Source organism: Hippopotamus amphibius, chromosome 10, assembly GCF_030028045.1.
Source record: "Hippopotamus amphibius kiboko isolate mHipAmp2 chromosome 10, mHipAmp2.hap2, whole genome shotgun sequence".
In the NCBI taxonomy this organism is placed as follows: domain Eukaryota; kingdom Metazoa; phylum Chordata; class Mammalia; order Artiodactyla; family Hippopotamidae; genus Hippopotamus; species Hippopotamus amphibius.
In genome coordinates this window covers 110,936,232-110,958,526 of record NC_080195.1, presented here as the reverse complement: position 1 = coordinate 110,958,526, position 22,295 = coordinate 110,936,232, and the positions used below count along the sequence as shown (strand labels likewise).

Below are 22,295 nucleotides of genomic sequence, written 5' to 3'. Positions count from 1 at the left end.
TCTTCCCTTCCCTTCCCTGTCTTGGATTGTGCCAAGGGAATGGGAGGAGCCCCATCTGACCCACCTCCAGGATGAAAAGAAGGTGCCAATTGATTTTGTGGGGGCTGTAGGTGAGGGGGATCTGGATGCCCCGAGAAACACTGAAGACGCTCATGGCAAGAACAGTGGGAAGTGACCAGTGGCCGAAGCACACGTATTGTCTCCTCTCTCAAACCAGAGCTGTCCTTCCAAAGGGCTTCCCGCCAGGTCTGAGCTCACCCAAGACGTGAAAAGTGTCAGTGTGGGGAATCTCACTCCAGTACCTCGTTTAAAACCGAATCCGAGACTTCCTCCCCTGTGAGCCTTTACTGCAAAGGGATGCAATCCCCTTTCCATATATAACACATGCACACTCAGAACCGCTAAGCCATAAAGTAAGCTCAAAGACACTCCCTGCGAGGACTACAAAGACCAGACCTTACAAAACAATAACCAGGAGTTTATAACTCATAACTCCACGCACGTGATATTAAACATGGAAGGGTTTTTGAACTGCAACCTTTACATCCCAATCCAATAGTTCTTTCAGCTTTGAAATATCCACAATCTGAATTTTATAGGGATTATTTTTTATTATAGGTAAAGCAATTAAATCTCCATATTGAAGGATGTAAACCTTTTAAGGCCCTTCTCAGAATATCAAAAGAAAAGAGGGGCTTATATTTAACAGGTGTGACAACCCAATTCAGGACATTTCATTGAACAAGAACTTGACATTCTCCAGTAACAAATACTTAAATTAATCCAAAACATCTTTCGGATAAAAGGGATTTCAAAAAGAATTAAGTCGACCACAAAACTTTATATAGAAAGATCATCTCATGTATGAAATACTTTAAAATACTAATTCTTGTGGAATGTGTCAAGCAGTGTTTTTATAAAATCCTTCTTTTTAAATTATATTTTATGAACTTAGAATGACCATATTTCCTATCTGTCCTGTAGCACGGAGAGCTGGTGAATGTGTCTCCAGTACTTGTGTTCTGTTGCTCTCTCAAATTAACTCAATTGATTTAACTAGTTGAAACAGATTTCCTACTGTTTGACATTGATTATGGACCAGACTGAAGAGAATGCTGTGGTAGAGGATGAGGATTAGATTAGATGACAGGAGGAACTTCCTAACTGCAACTGCAAGATACAATCAGTTGGAGGAGATGGTGTCTTAACGTTGCAAAACTCTGGGACTCTGGGTTCTAAGATTTTTCATTGTTAATAACCTCAGCTTTGAGAGTGGGCTTAGTATGTACTTTTGTCTTTTATGCAATTCTCTTTCTCCCTTCTCCTCCCCTCCCTGCCCCCCTCCCCCCTTCCTCCTCTGGAAAGTGTGTGGAGAGGAGGCTTACTTGTGATGCCTCTCTCTGCAGTGGTATATTTGGGGGGATGGAAGAAAAGTAGCGAGGGGGAGCCACAGATGACATTGTTTCAAATATTGTGGTTTTTCTGAACTCATTTTTTTTCTGTTCTCAACAGTGGTAACTTGGACCTCTGAAATTATATTAAAGTACAGTTCTTTATTCATAAAGCACGCACCTTTGTCAGTTAGCACACAATATTACTTTCAGCATTGTTCTATATTATTAGACGTGATGATGCTGAAGGAACTTTGCTAGGGTAATGTATCAGAAAGCAGAGTCATTGCCATGGACTGCAGATCCCATTGGTCAGGTTGAGAATCTATTCACTTTAAAGCACTCCGCTAAACGATAAGGGCTCCCTCTGTGAGTTTTGGAAGATTTCAAAATACAGTGAGGTTTCTTGGATCTGGAATCTTTGGAGAATAATTCTAAAGAATAGGAACCAAAATATGCAATTGAGAGTTAAGGGGAGAGGCAGGTTGAATATATTTGAATATATTTGAAGACCACGTAAATGGCAATATTGTGACTTCTGTGATACTAGCAAGCAATTCAAAAGAGTCAACCAATTTTGCCAATTTTGATCCTAGCACAGAATGGGAAAACTTACATGACCCTATCACTAAATATGCACGTTTTAATATGCATTCTGCTTTTTGTACCAGGACCTCAGAAAGAAAAGGATTGCATGCTTCTCAGAAACTTAATCTGTTTTTCAATATTTATTTTTATTGGTATCTTCTTCTGGCCACCTATGGAGAGGTGGGCTTGCATCCCATCTACTACGGTGTGCTTGTTTGTTCAAGAAATTTCCTAAGAATGCATTTGTAGTTTGTGAAGATTGTCCATTTAAAAGAGAAGCACTTCCCTGGAGAGCGTGGAATGGTAGATTTTCATATCAATGGCCTCATTTTGGCATCTCTAGGGTTAAAGAACCTCTTGGAATCTATAGGTTCTGGAGAAGGCGGTTCCTAAACTCAGCTGCTTAGACCCATCCTATTTTTTCTCCAGCAAACAGGAAACGGAGCCCTGAAGGGCTTCTTTTTTTTTCAAACTGGAAAATGTGTGGGGAGGGGGCATACTCGTGATGCCCACTTACAACCCTGAGCCTGACCCAGACTTGGGGGTCTCTGTGTGTTTTTTCTTCCCTCTCTTTTTTTTCCTATTATTTTGGCAGACTTTTTGGAATGTCTGGGAGCTAAGGGCTTTGCTTCATGGAGCAGAATTCTGAAGCAAGAAAAAGAGAAAGTTATAGACTAAACCACAGAAATGTAAACACGTCTGCAGCTAAAATAACTCCACTTTCATTGAAAACACTCCTCCTTCACAATCAGACTTCTGTGTGCTATGGTCAATAAAACTGCATGTTAATAGTGACCAATTAATAGATTATGTTGCCTGGCCTTAAAAGTTGAGGGAGTTTTAATTATTATTTTTCAAATTAAAGGAGTGCTTATTCCCTCCCTTCCCTTGGCTGGGGGGTGGGGGGGGGACTTAGCTTTTCTTTCTGGCTGTTTGCTGAAATTCTTGGCTGTTAAAGTTTGGAGCGGGAGGGACACGAGTAGTTTTCACTTGGTCTGAAAGGGGAGAGTCTGCAAGAGGACGCTCTGGGATGGGTTCCTAGCGATCAGGCAGGGAGGGTCGTGACGGTCCCCGCGGGACATGAGTGACGAGAAGCAACACTCAGGTAAGCGCGATTTTGATGTCAGAATTCACTTATAACCTGAAACATCGGGAGGGGCTTCGCACAGTGCCCCCGGCCCGTTGAGCCAAACCTCGCGCCGCCCCCCCACCCCCCACGCCCCGGGAGGCTGTATCTTGCGGACACTGTTCTCAGGAGGGCTGCAGTCACCGCGTCTGTCCATCAGGCCAGGGTGTCTCCTGGACATCTTGGCATCCTCGCGACCGCATCCCGCTCCTCCTGAGCCGCCTGCATCCGGTCCCAACGCTCTCGGGATGCGCGGGTAGTGACTTCAGGTCTTACTAAAGCCGGCGGCACCTGGCACCGCGTCTCTTCATTAATCTGAGGGCGACGTCGTCTTAATTCTGATCAGCATCCGAGACAGTCGGTGGTCATTTCAAACTTCTCCGGAAACAAACAGTTTTAACTTTTAATATTTGTAATGTGTGTTACGGCTGAGGTTGGGGGAAAAAATTACTTCTCACTAAGTTCCGAGGAGCAGGCACCTCGGCGGCATCCTCCACCTCCCGGGCCCTCCCCTCCCCTCCCCTCCCCTCCCCTCCCCTCGCCTGTTCTCCGGTCCTCGCTCCTCTCCCCTCCTGGAGGCGCGTCCTGGGTTCGTCTCCCGCCGCCGCCGCCGCCGCCGCCGCCGCCGCCGGGGCCTGGACTCTGGCTCACTTTGTCCCAGGCTCCGCTCCTCCTCCTTCTCCTCCTCCTCCTCTTCTTCCTCCTCCTCTTCCTCCTCCGAGCCGCCAGCTGCTTCCTAAAGCCAAGCAGGGTCCAGACCTGCCCGCGCTGCCACCCCTCCCCAGCCCGAGGGCGCGCTCACGGACACGCGCGCTCGCACACCCACGCGCGCACGGACATCCACGCGCAGCTGGACTCGCGCGCGCACGGACATCCACGGGCACTTGGACACGCGCGCGCACTCGTACCCACGCGCACCGGGACACGCGCGCCCCCGTGCCCCCGCCCCGCCCCCGGCGCGCACTCCCGGATCTCGAGTCGTGCGTCGGGGAGACAACCCTGCTCGGCGATTGGCGGGAGCCGGAGCCTCCCGGAGGCCGGCGCGCACACCATGGGCTGAGCCCGTCGGCGCCCAGGGACTCAGTGCCGCCCGGCTCGGCGCCCACGGCCAGGCACGCGCGCGGGCGCACGCGGGCGCGGACACGCGCGGACACCCACGTGGGGGACACGCCCTCCCCCGACGGCGGCGCTCGCCTCCCGGTAAGTCCCGCGCCCCGCGCGCCCAGCCCGGCTCCCGCGCTGGAGGACGCGGCGGTGGCGGGGACTGTGGCGGCGGGGTGACCCGGCTCTTCCGACGGCGCGACCCGGCTCTTCCGACGGCGCCGGCACAGGTGGGGTGTGTGACGCCGGGAGGGACGGCTTATCATTGCCCAGGTCCTCGCGAGGCGCGCGAGGCCGGGATGGAGGGAGAGGAGAGGAGACCCCTGCAGTCGGCGAGGGCCGGGAAAGCAGACCTCGGGGGCCGCGTCTGGGGCACCGAGCAAGAGGTTATTTGTTGTTGTCTGGAATGGAAATAAGGCTTGAATTAAAGCCCACGGGGCTTGGCTGTCACTGCCGGGTCGGTGTTTCTGTGCGTGGAATCGCCCTCCGACGGCGCCCTCACCGCGCGCTCCTAAACCTGGACTTAGTCCCTTTTCTCTGCACCTCTGTCTGTCTTTTCACCTTCTGACATCTCAGCCTGCAGCTGTTATGTTTATATGCTTCCCGTTTACCACCTTAACTGGGAAACTTAGCGTGTTTAAGAATGATATATATATATATATATATATATATATATATGTATATATATATATATGTATATCAGCTAGCCGCCTTGGTTTCTATCTGAAATCCATCATCCATGTATCGCTATTATATATCGTATAGATGTTTTTACAAAAAGTACTGCATAGAGTTATTTGCAACATTTTAAAGCACTTTGAGAGTATTATTAATATCAGACTAAACTGCCCAATAAAATGGATAAACTAATGCAAATGTGAACTTAATAGAGTTCTTTCTGTATGCGTTGAGATAATTTCGTTATCCTTCCAAAGAACGTATTCATATGTACCACAGATTTCCCACTGTGCATGTTTCTGGAGCTTCCATCGTTCAGAAAACTTTCAGTGTGATTAAAAAAAATTTTTTTTTGTCTTCCCTGGGTGACATACATAGGGAATAGAGTTTATTTACCATTGAGATTATTTTTGAGTATTTTCAATTCTCTCCAAATAGCTTAGAGCCCTTGACCGGCCTCAGCTACCCGTCACCTTATCACCAGGAGAACTGTCACATTCCTGGGGTTAACCTTTGCTGTGCCGGCAGCAGCATGCGCTTTCATCTGTGGGAAGATCAGGCAATGGAAATTACATAAAAACCCAACCAGATACATTAACTCACTGTGTATCACATTATGAATGAGCTAGTCATACTACTGACATACTGGCGGAAACAGGATGAGCTATGCAAATTTGTGGCTGTTATGCAAAGTTTTCTAATTCTGAAGAAGGGCTTTAGGAATTGTACACATATCGCAAATACTGTTTGCGGTCTGGTACCCCAGGCTTCAATTTGCATCAGGGACTTTTGGAAATTACACTAAACTAGCAAACTGGTATTATATCTTTTTGAGTTATTTAAGAATATATAATTCCAGTTATGCTTAACATTTCGATTTCTTCTCTTTTCTGACACTTTGTAATTACTTCATTTTATTTTTAAAAATTCGGGGTAGCATCCTGATATATTATTTTCCACGTATCTATTCTCTCATGATGAGTTCTTGGTGATTTACTCTGTTGTGCCTTCTTTAGGTAAATTTTTGAGAATTCTTGTTTACCATTGGATTATGTAATGGTGCTGCATGTACACGTGTTAATAAGCATTGCCTACTCCAGTTCTTATTATATGTTTTGGTATTAAAGACAAATCTTGTTAAGTTTCTAGTCTCATAAAATCAGCTATTTTATTTGTGGTAAGGGCTGAGATCCCAGGGGAGTGCTAGGTATATGAGTAAGATGTAAAGCCTCTTTGAAAGATGTCAACCTTGATTTTGAACTTTCATACTATTCTAAAATTTTATATATTGTGCATACGTGGAAGATATTATATTTCGTAAGTAGGTAATAGGAAACTTTCAACTTTTTTTTCTAAAATTAATATTAGCTCTGGTTTTTCCTTGTTACCTATCCTTAAACAGCAAAAAATTATAGAGGGGGGGCGGATTCATTTCTTCACAGGACAGGGGAGCTCATGTTCCTAAGATCTTTTCCTATTCCCCAGTGAAAAACCAGAGCAGGTCAGCATCAGTCATATGACACAGAGGGTGGGGAGACAGTGTCATGTTAAATAAATGTAGAACTCCATTCAGGAGGTGTCGACAGAGAGACCCCCACGTCTAATGAGACTGCTAGAGCCTGGGAAGGAAGATGTGGTCCAGGTAACTTAGATCAGAAGGAAGTCATTATGAGCAGAATCCCAGCTTTGTGATGCCACAAGTCAGTTCTCCATTTAAGCTGGGGGTTGATCTCTCTAAATGCAGGTCTCTTTGTCACCTCCTGGCTTGATCACCCTTTGCTTCCCAGGCAAGTGTTTCCAGTGAGGAGGAGAATGCCAAAGGGCTTCCATTTTCTTTCCCTGTTGTGTAAAGGATACTGGGGCATTCCCGGGGTGTATCGTTCTTCAAAACACAGTCTTTGTTTATGATCTGCACCTTCAATTTGAAAGTCTTCAAAGCTTTCGAGTTGCATCTGTAAGAAAAAGAAGCGGACCCAACAGAGGGATTCAAATATTTTGGACACAGTTTCAGAGAATTTTGATACCTGGTAGTAACAGTGTGAGTTGGAGTCTTGGGGAGACTTTGAAAGTCCCTGCAGTAGTTGGTGACGCTCACACACAAGGTCTCCCAGCCGTCCCTGTATTGTTGATGTCACGATGGCATCTTCCTTTGTACTTGTTTGCACCGTCACGTGGCTTAGGAGCAGTTAATCAGTTGTACATTGTGCATTGTCAATATACACCTTCTCACATTTATTGATTGAAAGCAGTTATTCTGTAGATAAAAACAACAGAAGTCTCCAAAGGCGAGGCTGTGGTCGGCACCAATTTTTTCAAAATAGCCTGGGGGAAATGTTGCCCTTTTAACTTTTTACCTTTGATTTTAAACATTTTAGTATTTAAAGGAGAGAGGATTCGGTGCTCTATGTTTGTAGCATTGCAGATCTAGTGAAGGTAGTGAAGTGATCTAAAATTACTTTGCTAAATTTAAGTGTAAGTAAGATGTAGACACCACCAAGTAATTAAAGGGTGCATCTAAAAATGGAGCACTGGGTCTGAGTTTCAGATTTAAAGTAACTTTTAAGTTCTTCTATTTTGACAATAGCCTGTCATAATCTGGAAGACCCTGATTGCGTATGAGAAACAGTAATTTGACAATGAAAGTAAGGGGTTCAGTTACCTTGACTCAGTGCATGGTCAAAAGTGTGAGCAAAGGAAGCTTAGTTATGAGACTTTTTCCTATTTCAGAATGGCCGTGGGTGAAGCCAGAAATATCTTCAAAGTGCGTAAAATAGGCCTTTTGAATTAATTTATCACTTTAAAAAATCATAACCCTAGAGAATTAGATGGGAGATCTGATCTAGAACAAACCTTTAGCATGTCTAAGGGTTTTGAAAACCTAGATCTGTGGGTGCCTCCTGTTACAACATACTGTCTAATTTTGAACTGTTTAGTGGGAATGAGATTTTCACAGTGTCTTATATGGGGTTACTTTTAGTGCTACTATTATTTCAATAATTAGTCCTCCAGGGAAACCTACTCTAGGGGAGAAAAGCATTCCTCCAACAGATAGGAAGAAAAACATATATTGTAAAAAATAATAAACAAACAAAAAACAAAACCCACAGAATGGTTAAAAAAAAAAGAAAAGAAAAATAGGCACATCTACGGTGATTTTTCAAAAACAGGAAACCCTAACTTTCCCTTGATTAAGGGTTTGGCAAAGGTTCCCAAACCTTCATTTAAAAGTGAAGAAGAGTGTTTGCCTCTCAGTTTGAGCTCAGGGGAGTGAAGGGGTTCAGCCTTGTGTGGTGGTGTATTTGCTTGGTTATATTTCCGCTGAGTGATTCTCCGTCCTTGGTGGGGAGGTTCGTTTTCTCCGTGACGGAGTGGAAATGTGGGTTATGGAGCCTTGGGGCTTTACGAAAGTAGTTAAGTTGCAAAGTAAAAGAGAGACGAATGTGCATGTTTTTCTGTGCTCCGGGCGGGTTGGTGGGGCGGGGTGGGGGGCGTCGTGTCCACCTCGAGGCAGGATTAGTTTGTTAAAAGTTGTAAGCAGCATCGTGGAAATGGATTAGCTGGTGTTGTGCACCTTTCTGTCTGAACTAAGCTGGACGTCAGGCTCTGTGCTCTTCTGAACAACAGGAGAAATCCAAGATCTTGCTCTGTTAATGACCCGTTGCCTTAATATAATCAGTGGATTGGAACAGGCGACAGAAAAGTGCTGTTCCCTCCTCTCTGTGCTACCGAGGCTTGGAATTCTGCTTGTGCTGGAGCGAATGAGGATCTCAGGCTTTTGAGAAGAGATTGAAAGAAGTCGTTATGAGGAGCCTGGCGGGAAGGAAGGGATCACGGCGGCACCTTGGGACCCCAGGAATGAACAAGGACAATTTCAGGATTCTTCCATGGGATGTACAAAAAACCAAGCTGAATATAAATAATAGCCGAAGTGCACGCTAGTAAAATGAAATGTTTGGAAACACAAACCACGCACACTTGCCATCTCAACATAAAGCTTGAAATTAAAGATATTAGAAAGTTGAGATTTCTTTTATTGGGAAAAAAGGTAAAAACATTTCAAAAAGACATCAGTTGGAGACTTAGGAACATTTTAAGACAGTCTCATTTGAAGAAGAATGGAATCTCGTTAAAATCATACCCAACCTCACAAAGCCTGCCGCCGGATTTACAAATCTCGGTCTATCATTGCACACAATTCAAATGTGTCTTGTGCAAGGCTGGCTGTTTTTGGAGTGCAAGTCACAGCAGCAAGATGACAGAATAAGCAGAAGTGGAAGAAAAAATTTGCTTCTTCAGTATTGAAAAGCACTTTCTAGTCTGTTTGACCCCGGCAGGACAATTTACTTCACTACAGGGTCTTAAAATAGAAATAATGACGATGAAGATGAAACCCAGCGAATACTGTGAGCCTCTTTTGGAGAAGGGGTGTTAGGTCAGCATCTTAGCAGTATTTAAGTTCAGAAACCCCACCCAAAACCCTGCCATTAAAGCAGAGAAAGAGGTTGTTGCTCACTGCTTGCAGAGTCCAAGGGAGCGGGTTTTACAGCTGAAAGACTATCAGGTCTGAGTGGCTTATAATCCTACCTCATGATAAAATTTGATGGGTTTTTGCAGTTTTCTGAGACTTGTAAATATAGGTGATCAAACAGAACATCCCACAAGAACAGTTTCTCCTACGTACTCCATAGCCAAATTGTAAAACTGGAGGTGAGTCCAGAAAATCACCCCATAAGTATGTAGAAACCACAGTAAACTACCAGGAGGCAAAAAAAGGGTTATATAAATGTTAAGATCGCATTTGTAACTTCGTTTTGCATCCATGTGAGTTTTTCTTTGCAAACATTAAATATTAAATCACATTGAATTTTCTTTATTAAATTTAAGCAACCTGGAAACACATTTCTCAATCAAAATTTATTGATCACCTATTAAATGAGAGCACTGTCCTGAAAGAGAGATGGGAACATGGATCACATAGGGACTAAGACACTGGACATATCTAGAGATTAGAAAAGCAACTGCAAATGTAATGGAAGAGCCAGAACATTCCAGAGCTCACCTGTCTGCCTGTCTGACTCCAGCCATTAGTGGCCTGCCTAAGTTAGTCTTTGCTCAACTAGTGGTATTGACAACATGTAAACAAAACTATAGCCCTTTCCACTCCGAATAGCTGACAGCATTCACTCTGAATGCAGCGTCCTTGGGATAAATGTGTGGAAATTCACGCAGGAGGACACATGGAGTGCTGAGTAGGCAGAGACTCGCCTGAGGTCAGATTTGACCCAGACTTAGAAGGTTCAGGACTCCAGCAGAAGAGGGGCATTCTGAGTCACAGAAGAGCAAGTGCCAGGAAGAGACCAGAAGGGCAAGCTGACCTTTCAGTGCGAGGCCCTGTGGGGAAGCCTCGGATCAGGACTTCAGGAGCTGAAATTTAGAAAGGGAGTGAGTGCACGAGCTGTAGAATCTAGAAGTGAGCGCACAGGCCATGGGATCTAGAAAGGGATGAATGCATGTGTCATGGGATCTAGAAAGGGGGTGAATCAGAGGTCATGGGATCTAGAAAGAAGGAGAATGCACAGGCGATGAGATCTAGAAAGGGGGTGATTGCACAGGCTGTGGGATCTAGAAAGGAGGTGAGTACACAGGCCAAGGGATCTAGAAAGGGGTGAGTGCACAGGCCAACAAAAGTGGCACATTCAGCAATGCCACCTGCTTGAATCAGGTGGTTGCGACCTTAAGCCAGGGCCCTAGACTGTACAGTGATGGCGGCAGTGGTCCCTAGGGGATGCTGAAGTGCTCCATCTGGGGCCATGACAGAGACCACCCTTGTGCCTGCCCTAGATCAGCTGTTGGGCACAATTGTTATTTTATCACACAGCCCCTTTTCTCTTACAGACTTTGGGGGGAACTTCATTTTTCATCTCAGCATCAGGACTAGTTGTCTGAGTTGGATGCCATCCTGCTTGGAGGCCTGCGTGTGCCCCAGCTCCGGCATGGGTGCAGGACCCCGTGGCCTGCTTGGTGGGCTACCGACTTCTTAGCTCCTCTTCATGTTCTTCCCCTCGTTTAGCCTCATCTCTATTATTTATTTTGCTTCTACTTTGGAATTAAAAAAAAAAAAACACCTTGTTCTATCGCCTGTATCCTTATGGGTCAATTTAAATCCTTTTATGAAACAAGATAGAGTGTAAATGGTCCACCTTGTAAGAATAATGAAACAAAAAGGGATCACTTCCCTGGTGGCGCAGTGGTTAAGAATCTGCCCGCCAGTGCGGGGGACACAGGTTCGATCCCTGCTCCAGGAAGAGCCCACAACTGCTGAGCCTGCGCTCTGGAGCCCACAAGCCACAGCTACTGAAGCTCATGAGGGTAGAGCCTGTGCTCCATAAGAGAAGCCACTGCACTGAGAAGCCTGCACACCGCAACAAAGGGTAGCCCCCACTCACCGCAGCTAGAGAAAACCCACGCACAGCAAAGACCCAATGCAGACAAAAATAAAATGAATTTACAAAAAACCCCAAATAAGCAGAGATCTAGACTGTGCCAGAGGAAGGTCAGAAAATGCTTCTGGATGGTGGGTGCGTTGGGGCTGCACCATGGTGTATCCTGGCTCTAGACGGGCAGGGATTGGCGTTCTGGGCAGCAGTGTGGGGGAGTCAGGCACTGCGGTGCTTGGGCTGTAGGAAGGGCCACTTGGGAGGCTGGATGACACGGCGTAGGAAGGAGAAATCGAGACACCTATTTCAGGAACCCACGTGTGAAGTTAAAAGATAGGGAATGGTGGCTTCCCTGGTGGTCCAGTGGTTAAGACTCTGTGCTCCCAATGCGGGGGGTCTGGGTTCGATCCCTGGTCAGGGAACCGGATCCCGCGTGCGGCAACGAAGACCTGGTGCAGCCAAATACATTAAAAAAAAAAAAGGTAGAGAGTAAAGTAATCTTGCAAAAGCGACGTGAGATGTGACGTTTAGAGCACAGTCACTGACCTTAACTCCATCAGACGGTGCAGACATGGGGTCCCTGTTGCCCCAGGGCATCCTCACCACAGCTCTATGAAGGTGGTGCTGCATGGCCCCATTTTCCAGAGCAGCAGTGAGGCTCGGGATTGCCGAGTGATGTGCCCAGAGCTACACAGATCGTCAAAGCTAGAGTAGAGGCAGAACCCAGCTGGGGGTCGACCCTGCGTCTCTCTTGATCAGAGCAGAGGGTCCATGTACAGAAGTGACAAGAAGGGGGCAGGGTGACGTGGAGGCAGGGTGGGTGGAAGGTCAGAGGAGTACTGGACCGGGAACATAGAATGCGAGTCTCAAGAGTAGTTTTAAGTTTTCTAGTAGCCGTGTTAGAAAAGGAAAAAGAAACATGAAATTAATAATTAATAATTAATTGTTAAAATTATTAATCTTTATGTAACACATGTCCAAAATGTTATCACTTCGAGTGTCCTCTATATAAAAATATTGAAGCATGCTTTTACATTTTTTTCTGTATTAAATCTTCAAACTCCAGTGTATAGTCTGCATAGAGCACATCCCAGTTTGGACTGGCTACATCTCACGTGCTTAGTAGCCGTAGGTGGCTCCTCCGTTGGACACTGCAGGTCGAATAGGTTCAGCATAGGCGTTCAGATTTCATATAATTAGTAGTTATGAAGTCTATTATATAACTTGCTCACAGGAATGGAACTTTTGTGACTTCGTGTGCCCTGTGGCAGTAGTGCCCAGTACATCACACTGGAGTCAGAAATGACAGCAATAAAAAAGGGAAGGCTGGCATGGTACGTTCCGTATCACACCTGCAGTTTTCAGATCGGGGAGCGATCACATAAGGTATGATTTCCTGTTGACCCACTTCACGCGTTGCAAAGGCAAAACCAAATATCTACTTTCCGACTGAAACTTTATATGCCTGGTGACCAATAGCACTGTTTTTGTTGGAATCGTGCTGTGACAACTTCACGCGCAAACATCTTATTTGAGTATTCCCTGTTTAAGGAAAATCGCAGCAGGATGACATTTCTTATTTGGTGTGTGGACAGTGTCTTGAGGATAATGCAATTTATCACTTTGAGGAACAGCGTTCCTGAGGTGCTAGAATCCCAGAGAAAGAGAGGGTGACTGTCAGATGGATTGCTACAGAATAAACTCCTGAGAGCACACGTTCACACAGTTTGGTGATAGCAGATTGCATCTAATGCGGGCCTTTCCCCCTCCCTGTAATGCTGAAGTTCACGGCCAAGCCAGTCGCAACCCTCACATGCTGCTGGTTATTACCAATGTACCATATATAACGTGTCATCGAATAACTTAGCCCTTTTATCGTATGCATGTTTTAGAGCTGATTTCATTTAATTTTTATGCAAAGTAAAAACCTTCCCTGTAGATTCTTACTCATTCACAGTCCCCTGAATAAGAAGTTTGTGTTCCGTTCAGGGCTGGTCTGCCGCAAACTCCCTGTCTGCGCAGTTTTTCTAGATAGTTTGTGTTCATTACCACCCGTGCAGCAGGGAATTTCACTCCCTTGTTCTGGTTTATTTTTCCTGGTGGGCAGTGCTTACCGTAAACAAAACAAAACTGTGTTGAATAAGATACGTGTGCCTTTTCTCAACTTGAATTTGCTGTACAGAATCTAACACCTAATTCAGGGCAGTTATTGGCATCCAAATACAGAGAGAAAGGATTTTACGATTTATTAAAAAAAAAAAACAAACCAGAAAACTCAAAACTAACAAACGAGGCTTTGTGTGCTGGTCTATACGTTCCCTGTCTCTTGTTGTGGGGATGCTTCATTTTAGGTCAGCCAGGGATAAACCAAAAAGCGAGAGTGTTTGTGCGGGGTATGGGGGGGGTTGCTGCTTTCAAGCGCAGGCAACACGTTAAATCTTGTCGTTCTGTCCTGTTTCATTCAACATGGAACACTGGCCGCCAGGTGAGATCCTCTCCAGGTAACTGCAATCCTGTTCCGAGACCTACTGCACGTCCGCTTGATGCCACAGGCTGTGTTCCACGCACCACTTTCCCACGGGAGTACGGATTTAATTTCAAGTCTAAATTCTATTTGAGAAGTCTGAAGCCCATTAAGCCTTCTTAAATAATTCACTCGGGGTTACGTTCAGTGAACATGTGTAAATATGAGAACGTGCGAGGCAAGTGGCCTAAACACAGAGCGAATATGAGAACGCATTGATGCGAGCCACATGTGCTTAGAATCTTGGAGGAAAAACCGTGTCATCGCTGGCACCCAGAGCCTTAGCCTGGCAGCGTGGTTCGGGAGGGAAGGTTGAGGTCCAGCTGCTCCTGCGAGGGGTCCTTACCATTTGCCGCATCCTCAAATAAGACCTTGGAGACAGATTGCCGAACGACTCAGACAGCTCGTGACTGCAGCTCTGGACTGTGGCCCATAGAGACGATGACAAGGACCCAGTGGGGCTGCCCGCCCTGTCCCCACATGGATTCCCCACCAGCTTCTCCGGTCTGGTGTTTGCGGGTGTGAAATGGCTAAAATGTGCTCTTGGAAACTGCTATATTTAGGTAAAAACTTGGATTAAGAATGTCAACTGTGGAGGCTCTTTTTTTTGCCCCTTCAGGCTGAACAGCTTTCATATACTGTAGGGATGTGTGGGCGGATTCAGTGACAGGACCAGTAACACCCAGTAGAGTCACCTCGTAAAGTTGTTGCTAAGCGTTTCCCTGTCCCTGTGTCTCTAGACTTACCGATCCCCAATCCCCGTCTCTGCAGCCAGGGCCCCTGTCCCTCCTGCACGGGTCTTATTTCCTTAACTGTCTGGATAGCACCACGGTTTTGAAGGTCAGTGTCAGCGAAGTGTCACACGCACAGAGGCTAAAAGAAACAAGCCGGTGAGTCTAATGAAATCAGGCTGCAGATGTGAAGCGATTTTGGAATATCCTGCCCCTGGTTTCTGTCCTGTGTCTGGTTTTCATGGAAATTTGTGTCTGGGAATGAGGGGGAATCGGAGTGGATTTGCTGGAGCAGGTGCCTGCGTTCTTTGGCCCCGGCCGTCAGGACTCTAGCCCAGGCACCTCCGTGGAGGGGAGGGAGTCAGAGGCCTTAGGAGATTCGATGAGCACCGTGCAATCTTTATAAGACAGGGAGGATTTTCGCAGACTTCCTGATTTTTGAGAATTATTCATAAGTCTGTCCTCGTCTGCGAGTTTTAGGACAGAAAACAGACCCGACTTACTGACCATAAATTACCCTTTGAGGTCATCACAGCGTTACTTCTCTATTCTGTGATGCTGGTGTACGTAACCTCTGAGATTATGAGTCAAAATGACACCATTTTGCTCTCCGACAAGGGCACAGCCAGCGCAGATCAGGAAAACATGTAGCATCGAGGACCGCCCTGGTGGAAACATAGGCTACCTCTCCAAAAGGCTGGGGATAAATTCTGGCTAAGCTGGATGAAAGGAGATACAAAAAGTGCAGATGAGCATGAGAATCAGTTACGTTGGCAATGGCAAAGGAAGCAAAATTAAACACTGTTTTTTAGTCTTCGATCCAAGCAAGTAAAAATAAGAATTGCGCGTCATGTATTTGAGAAAGTTAAATGCATGCTTCCTTTCTGGAATAAGCAAGATTCTTAATAGACTAAGGCAAGGCAAAGATTGTTCGCTGCGTTGGATACTTAATATGGAGGAAATGATGTTCTGAGAGATCTTTAGTTTGTAGACGTTAAAAAAAATAGGCCATTATTTTCAAATAAGTACAGGCATCTGCTTCATTTGCATCAGAGTATGAGCTCTTTATTTCTTTCCTTTTCTATTTTTTGGTTTTTCTTTGGTTCTATTTTCTGCGCCCACTGGCTTCTAAAACAAGAGGAGATGGGTATGTGAGTTGATGGTTAAAGAGAATCTCCATGTAGCATAATTCTTTCAATTCCCAACTTAAAAAGAAATAATTATGGGGACATCCTAAACTGGAATAAATGCAAACAGGATTTATTTATCACTAAATTACCGGTGCTTTTTAAACACACCAAGAAGTCATAATATTTTGTGATGCAGTTACCCTTAGGCTTTAACCTTTTTAAAAAAATTTTTAAAAAATTTATTTTTATTGGCTATATGAGATCTTTGTTGCTGTGCACAGGCTTTCTGTAGTTGCAATGAGCTTTTGGTGCACAGGCTTCTCATTGCGGTGGCTTCTCTTGTTGTGGAGCATGGGCTCTAGGCGCACAGGCATAGGCTTCAGTAGTTGTGGCACACGGGCTCAAGAGTTGTGTCGCATGGGCTTAGTTGCTCTGTGGCATGTGGGATCTTCCCAGACCAGGGATCAAGCCCATGTCCCCTGCATTGGCAGGCAGATTCTTAACCACTGTGCCACCAGGGAAGGCCCTACGCTTAGGCTTAAATTAGTCTTTTTTAACCTTTTTCATGTCCAACCTCCTAAGGAGTCTTTTCAGACATTTTTCCCCCCTTATCAGCCCTTTCCCATATGACAATTTAATACCACAGATGTACTGCATATCGGTTTAGGAATTTTACATTATACATATACAAGTGTATCTACATTTAGATGAATCTGTGCTTTATACATAAAAGAGTAAGACATTTTTTTCATCCTTCAAGGACAGATTTCAGCCTCTCTGGGAACGCATGGCTTAACTTCAAGAGATGCTGATTGTTTAAGACAAAACACAGCCCATGCCAGCCCATGATCTTAGGAAGGACTGACAGAGAGGAGGAAATCCAAAGGGAGTCAGGACGTTATGCTGGGAATTACATTTGCTCTTGTTTCCAGAGTGGCCTGAAAACTGACGGTAGTAAAGCAAACGCAGGTTTTTTGTAATTTTTTTTTTATTGAAATATAGTTGATTTACAAGGCTGGGTTAATTTCAAGCAAAGGCAATTGGCAGCTCCTGGTGTATTTCTCAAAGGGCTCCATTGACCACGCACCACCGCTAACCATACACTCTGCATGCGAACAGGTGACGGGCGGGGAGCTTATCAGACTGAGGGTGTACACGATCAGCAGGTCTGCAGGAACACCCAAGTTGGGTGTCAGTGGCCAGAGAGGCTGCCTTTATTTCCCCATCTGGGCAGCAGCAGCCCTACTCTGCTTCTGCAGACAGCGCTTCCCCATCATCTAGGACGTAGAAATACAGGTTGTGTGGCCGATTGGGTGCAGCTGGATCCCATTGGCGCTCATATTTCCCCTGCAGTAAAAATGGAAATATATTAAACAATAAACAACCCCAAAAGACACGCCGAGTTGAAACGAAAAATCAATCAGAAGAGAAAAACACTTGAGCCAGTGTCAAGAGAAACAAAACCAAGCCAGCACAAATTTTTATGAAAATGATCACTGAATAGTATTTCCATGAACAGGCAGCTGACTCAGAGGTGGAGGGTGAGTGTTTTGAGCAGAGACGGAGCAGCCCGCCCACTCCCGGAGCTGACGGGACATTTACTAGAAGGGACCCGCTGATAGTGAAAATAGGAAAAACTGCATGAGGGGAAAAACCAGATTCTTAGGAAGGGAGAGACGTGTGTGCTGTGAAACCAGAGCGGTTTGGTGAGAAGCTCACACTGTATTTGAGTTTCCTCTCCTCACCAGCGGTCCTGCCAAATCCTCTGGTTCTCAATGTCAGTAATAGTATCCAGAGTCCCTTTTCTTCTAGGACAATCAAATGATAAATAATGTTACTGTGAGTGCAGAAGGCACAAAGATTAAGTTTTTTTTTTTGTTTTTTTAATGCTTACCTCCAGCTCATGGTATAGGAGGAGTTATGATGTTTTGTGGTAGTATGTTTCTTTCTGGAACGTCACCAAGAAATTTGCTTCTGTTGAGATAGGAGATCCAGGTGGGTATCTGGGCCTGAGCATCAGAGCCTGTGATGTGATGCAAAGCCTGGCTGCTCTTCTGTCCCTCCCCTGATGCTGTCTGTGCTGTGCATTTGGGAGGTAAAAGGTGCATTTTCATGGATTCTTTTTGTCTCTGTTGTCTGCATTTTAAGAAGTGCTAAACTCCAAGCAAGTAACATTTAGTTATGAAAGTTTTCTCTCCTCAGCCTTCCTCACTTCTTTTTTTTTTTTACATTGGGATATTGTTGTTTTACAATGTTGTGTTAGTTTCTACTGTTCAATGAAGTGAAGCAGAGTTCCCTGTGCTCTACAACAGGTTCTTATTATTTATCTCTTTTATGCATATTAGTGTATATATGTTAGCCCCAGTATCCCAGTTCATCCCCCCACCCTCCCCCACCCCCTTGGTGTCCATGTTTGTTCTCTACATCTGTGTCTCTATTTCTGCCTTACAAACCTGTACATCTGTACCATTTTTCTAGATTCCACATATATGCATTAATATACGATATTTGTTTTTCTCTTTCTGACTCACTTCACTCTGTATGACAGACTCTAGGTCCATCTGTGTCTCTACAGATGTCCCAATTTCGTTCCATTTTATGGCTGAGTAATATTCCATTGTATATATGTACCACATTTTCTTTATCCATTCAGGCTCCTTTTTAATTTCTTACAGATAGATGTTAGTTTGAGTCAGTTTTCATCCACAGTCAGAATTTTGAAAACCAATTAGGAGAATTGACCCAGTGCTATGTCATGGTCATGTGAAGAACAGATTTGGAAGTTGAGGAGTGCTTGCCCTTAAAAATCACTCAAAATACCTCTTTAAACTATGACTGCTCTCATAGTGCATGCCATAGTAAAATCACATCATTATTTCCTTTTTTTTTGGTAATAAGGCCAGATTAGATGACACACCACAAAGTTTGCCTAAACACTTATTTATAGTACAAGCTATATATCTGACCTTCTGCAGCCATAGTTGACACTGATTTCACTCCGCCTTTTCTGGATTCTCTTTGAATTTACTAATTGAGACTGTTGACTCTCAAACAGTTTAGGAATTTAGAAAACATTGAGGATCCTAACCAGCCAGGGTCAGTGATAATATGAAGTCCATGTCTGTATCCAGAAAAATAAATACCAAATACCATTTGGTTTCCTGGGTCATTTCAGCACTGTCTCACTGCTTGGCCCAGTTGTCTTTAACAGGATTTTTGCATGGCATTCCCCCTGCCCCCAAGCCTTTTAATAGATGTAAGCTATGTGTGTGTGTGTGTGTGTGTGTGTGTGTGTACACATTCATACACATGTACACACACATATATATATAATCTAGTGCATAGATTTCATGTATACTGTACCTATAATCTATTGCATAGATTACAATATTGCAATAATCCTGTGAATATTGTGATAACTCTCACCAGAGCCTAGAATTAAGGATAAGTTGTCTCGTCTTAGACCACATACAGAGAGGTCCGAGGAGGACCCCAGTCTTACTGAATTTCACTGTATTGCTAATTACTCAGGTAGAAAAAGACCGTGTTCTATGTGATCTCTTTCTATGGGGTTCCTGTCGGTCAAGGCACCTGCCGCCCTTGTACGGAAAGGCTCCACACCTAAACAGAAGCCTTCACGAGACTGGTGGAACCTGGGAAAGGTGCTTTTAACATTGGAGAGTTGAATCCCCTTTAAAAATGTAAGATGTTTAAAAGCAAAGATGCCTTCCCATCATTTTATAGTATGTTGTAACAAATAGAAGCTTCTTTTTAAAAGGAATTCTTCTACTGAGCAAAAAATAGCATCATGTTGGTTCTCAGACAGAATGCCACCCTCATAAATAGAGCCCCACTTTCACTGGGGTCAGAAAGGCAGTCACCGTCCCTGCTTCTTCCTCCCCTTTATGCCTTGGCCTTGAATCAGGCTGTCGACTCCGAGTCCATCCACAGTGGATCTGCAGGTGCCACCCAGAGAGGGGGTCAGTGTGGCTGGAAAGACTCTTGTAGTTTATTGAGCTGATGGGACAGAAAGGGAGAAGGGTTGTGGTCACTGTTGTGGTCCTGCTAGTCCCTGGGGACCCCAGCCTCGGCAGTGGCTGGTTTCTGTGGGAGCTGGGCTGTTAGTCACCTCCTGCAAGGGAGGGTGTGTTACCTGCCCTTCCTCACCAGTCAGTGTTCCCGTCAAGGCCTTTGTGCTTCTCTTCTCATATTGACTTGAAATCTCTCTGAGCACATGGAATTTATATAAACACACAATGTCATGATTCTCTACATTGAGCAAAAATGGAACTGGGAAGACTTTCAAATGATGCTGCCAGCACTGGAAATGAACATTCGCGGTTGAGTTGAACTTGGACCTTTTGAGTGTTGTTCTCATGGTTGAGGGTATTTCAGGAGTGGGTTGATCAAATGGGTCCTTTTGTTCTGCAGAACGCCTGAGTTTCTGTGTGTGGTCTGAAGGTCTCTTCTACCGCAAGAAAGCATTTTGCCTCTTAAATAAAGGACCAGGGACTACCATGCTCTTGGCTCTGGGATGTGTCAAGGTTAGAAGAAGGAAGAGCTGTGTCCTGGCTCTGTCCTCCTGGAGACTTGTGGGTCCACAGGCTGTAGGTGAGGTTCATGGAGTGCATGTGGCCTCACAGGATATGTCCAGAAAGATGTTTTTGTTCCCCCACTTGGGGTTTTAGTCCCGAGACTACCAATTAAACCATCCCATAAATCCTCCATTCGAGGTAGTAAAACCTAATTTTAGGTTTCCTGCTTGCTCCGGTGTCCTGCTTGATTGCTGCTACTTGGCGAAAGGCCGGCCTCAGGAGCAGACGGTTCACACTGTACCACATGTTCAAGCCTTTCTCTCACATATCTGGGGTTTGGTCTTAATTCTCTGACTGCTTTTATCTTGAGTGTCAAAACCTTTTGAAGATAGCGATTTGCAGAGCTCTGCAGCTTACCTGGTTGTTTCTAGTGGACAGCTTTGATGCCAAGACTGAGGGAAGGGGCTACCGAGAAGGGAGTGTGTGTCGGGTGGGTAAAGTGAAGGGTGAAGGCCTTTGCAATTTTTGCTCAGAATATGAGGGTCTGTCCCCAGCAGGTGTTTCACATTCTGTGCTCCATAACTCAGCTCCTTCCTTGTGCTGGAAGCTTCTTAAGGAAACACGTGAATGTTCTGAATGCCTATTAGAACCAGTTCTTCCTTCCTCCCTCTCCCAACATCTTCCACCAATGATCCTGAAGGTGACTGAGTGCAAGCTTATACTGCTGGTCGCATGACAGATCAGTAAATCGAGAGGTGAGTTATCGGGGCAGGAGTAGCGATTTTATTTGAAATACCAGCTGACCGAGAAGATGGTAGGCTAGTGTCCCAAGGAACCATCTTACCCAAATTAGAGTTCAGGCTTCTTTTAGACTGAAAAGGAGTGGGGGAGTTGTTGGTTCCTGCAGACTTCATGGTGCTGGATCCTTTTGTTCTTGCTGCTGTCCATGCAGGTCAGGCCATGATGGTCCTGTAAACCTCCAACAAGATACATGTTATCCTCTGTTCTGCAACTTTTTTTTTTATCTCTATGTGAATGGAAACGTGTTACACCTTTAAAGGTCAGAACCTTTAAGAGTGGGCTATCCTGTATATTTCAGGCTGTAGGCAACATTCTTAATTTGTAGCAAAAGCAATAGGAAACAGAGGTTAAAGTAAAAGAAACAGATCCCATATGGAGTCAGATCTGTTCTTCCCTATGACACCTAGGGTTTAGTGGGGCTGGAATTTGGGGGACTGGGAGGTGGGCTCGTGAGGTCCTCATTGTCTTTCTCAGAGTCACAAATCCGGCCTCTAGTTTCCTGATATTATTACAGTAAGGACAGCTCCTTTCTCACCCCTTTAATTTAGAAGGTCAGTGGGTGTAAGGAAGTTCACAAGGATATTCTGGGTTTGAGGCAGCCACTTCATCACCTGCAATGGAGAGGTGAAACTCATGGCAAAGTTGTTCTCTCACCCTGGAGACTTGGCAGGGAGCAGCGTGGCCTGCAAGACTCCTGGTGAGAGTTTGGGTGTGTCTGTGTATGTAGATTTATTGGTTGGGGCAGGAGTGGGGTGTGAGGTGAAATCTATGTGAGCAGTGGTCTAATGTTTGAAACTTACAAATGGCATGTCCGATCATTTTTGAACTTTAGAAGGCGATGTGTATAATAGGCAGCCTCTGTGATACTTTGTTCACTGTGGAAATAGTAGACCATACAGATGGACAAAAATATTTAAATTAAATCGTTCCACACTCAGACGTTATGGCTACCAACAATGATGTGTTTAATTTCAGAAGAGTGGCGATTCTTTTCTATACATTTTTTTCCCAAAGTCGATCATGTCACATATACTTTTTTTTTTTCACATTTTAAAGGTATTTATTGGAGTATAATTGCTTTACATTGTTGTGGCAGTTTTTGCTGCACAACAAAGTGAATCATCTGTATTTATACATATATCCCTATATCCCCTCCCTCCTGCGACTCCCTCCCACCCTCCCTGTCCCATCCCTCTAAGTCATCGCCCATCATCTCTTTGATCTCCCTGTTTTATGCAGCAGCTTCCCACTAG

General features: G+C 45.0%; 2 protein-coding genes across 6 annotated transcripts in view; one reads left to right on the top strand and one right to left on the bottom strand.

Annotated features, from left to right (window-relative positions):
• Nucleotides 1-2,719: 2,719 nt before the first annotated feature.
• LOC130830246 (uncharacterized) lies at nucleotides 2,720-4,040 on the bottom strand. Of its 3 annotated transcripts, none has more exons than XM_057697347.1 (3): nucleotides 3,932-4,040; nucleotides 3,648-3,841; nucleotides 2,720-3,533 (listed from the first exon to the last, which is right to left on the bottom strand). In XM_057697347.1, the coding sequence occupies exons 1-3, from the start codon at nucleotides 3,977-3,979 to the stop codon at nucleotides 3,509-3,511; spliced, it is 267 nt and encodes an 88-aa protein (XP_057553330.1). In that variant the 5' UTR covers nucleotides 3,980-4,040; the 3' UTR covers nucleotides 2,720-3,508. The 3 variants fall into 3 exon arrangements, with proteins under 3 accessions (XP_057553330.1, XP_057553331.1, XP_057553329.1); XM_057697348.1 differs by having other exon boundaries at nucleotides 2,720-3,480; XM_057697346.1 differs by having other exon boundaries at nucleotides 2,720-3,443; nucleotides 3,932-4,026.
• ERG (ETS transcription factor ERG) overlaps nucleotides 3,713-22,295 on the top strand; it is a 262,203-nt gene continuing 243,620 nt past the window's right edge. For 2 of the 3 annotated variants that reach the window (XM_057697335.1, XM_057697336.1), the window contains exon 1: nucleotides 3,713-4,305. The gene's annotated coding sequence lies outside the window, so the exon portion shown is untranslated. Of the gene's footprint in view, nucleotides 4,437-22,295 lie in introns of all 3 variants that reach the window. The other variant, XM_057697337.1, reaches the window with a different exon arrangement.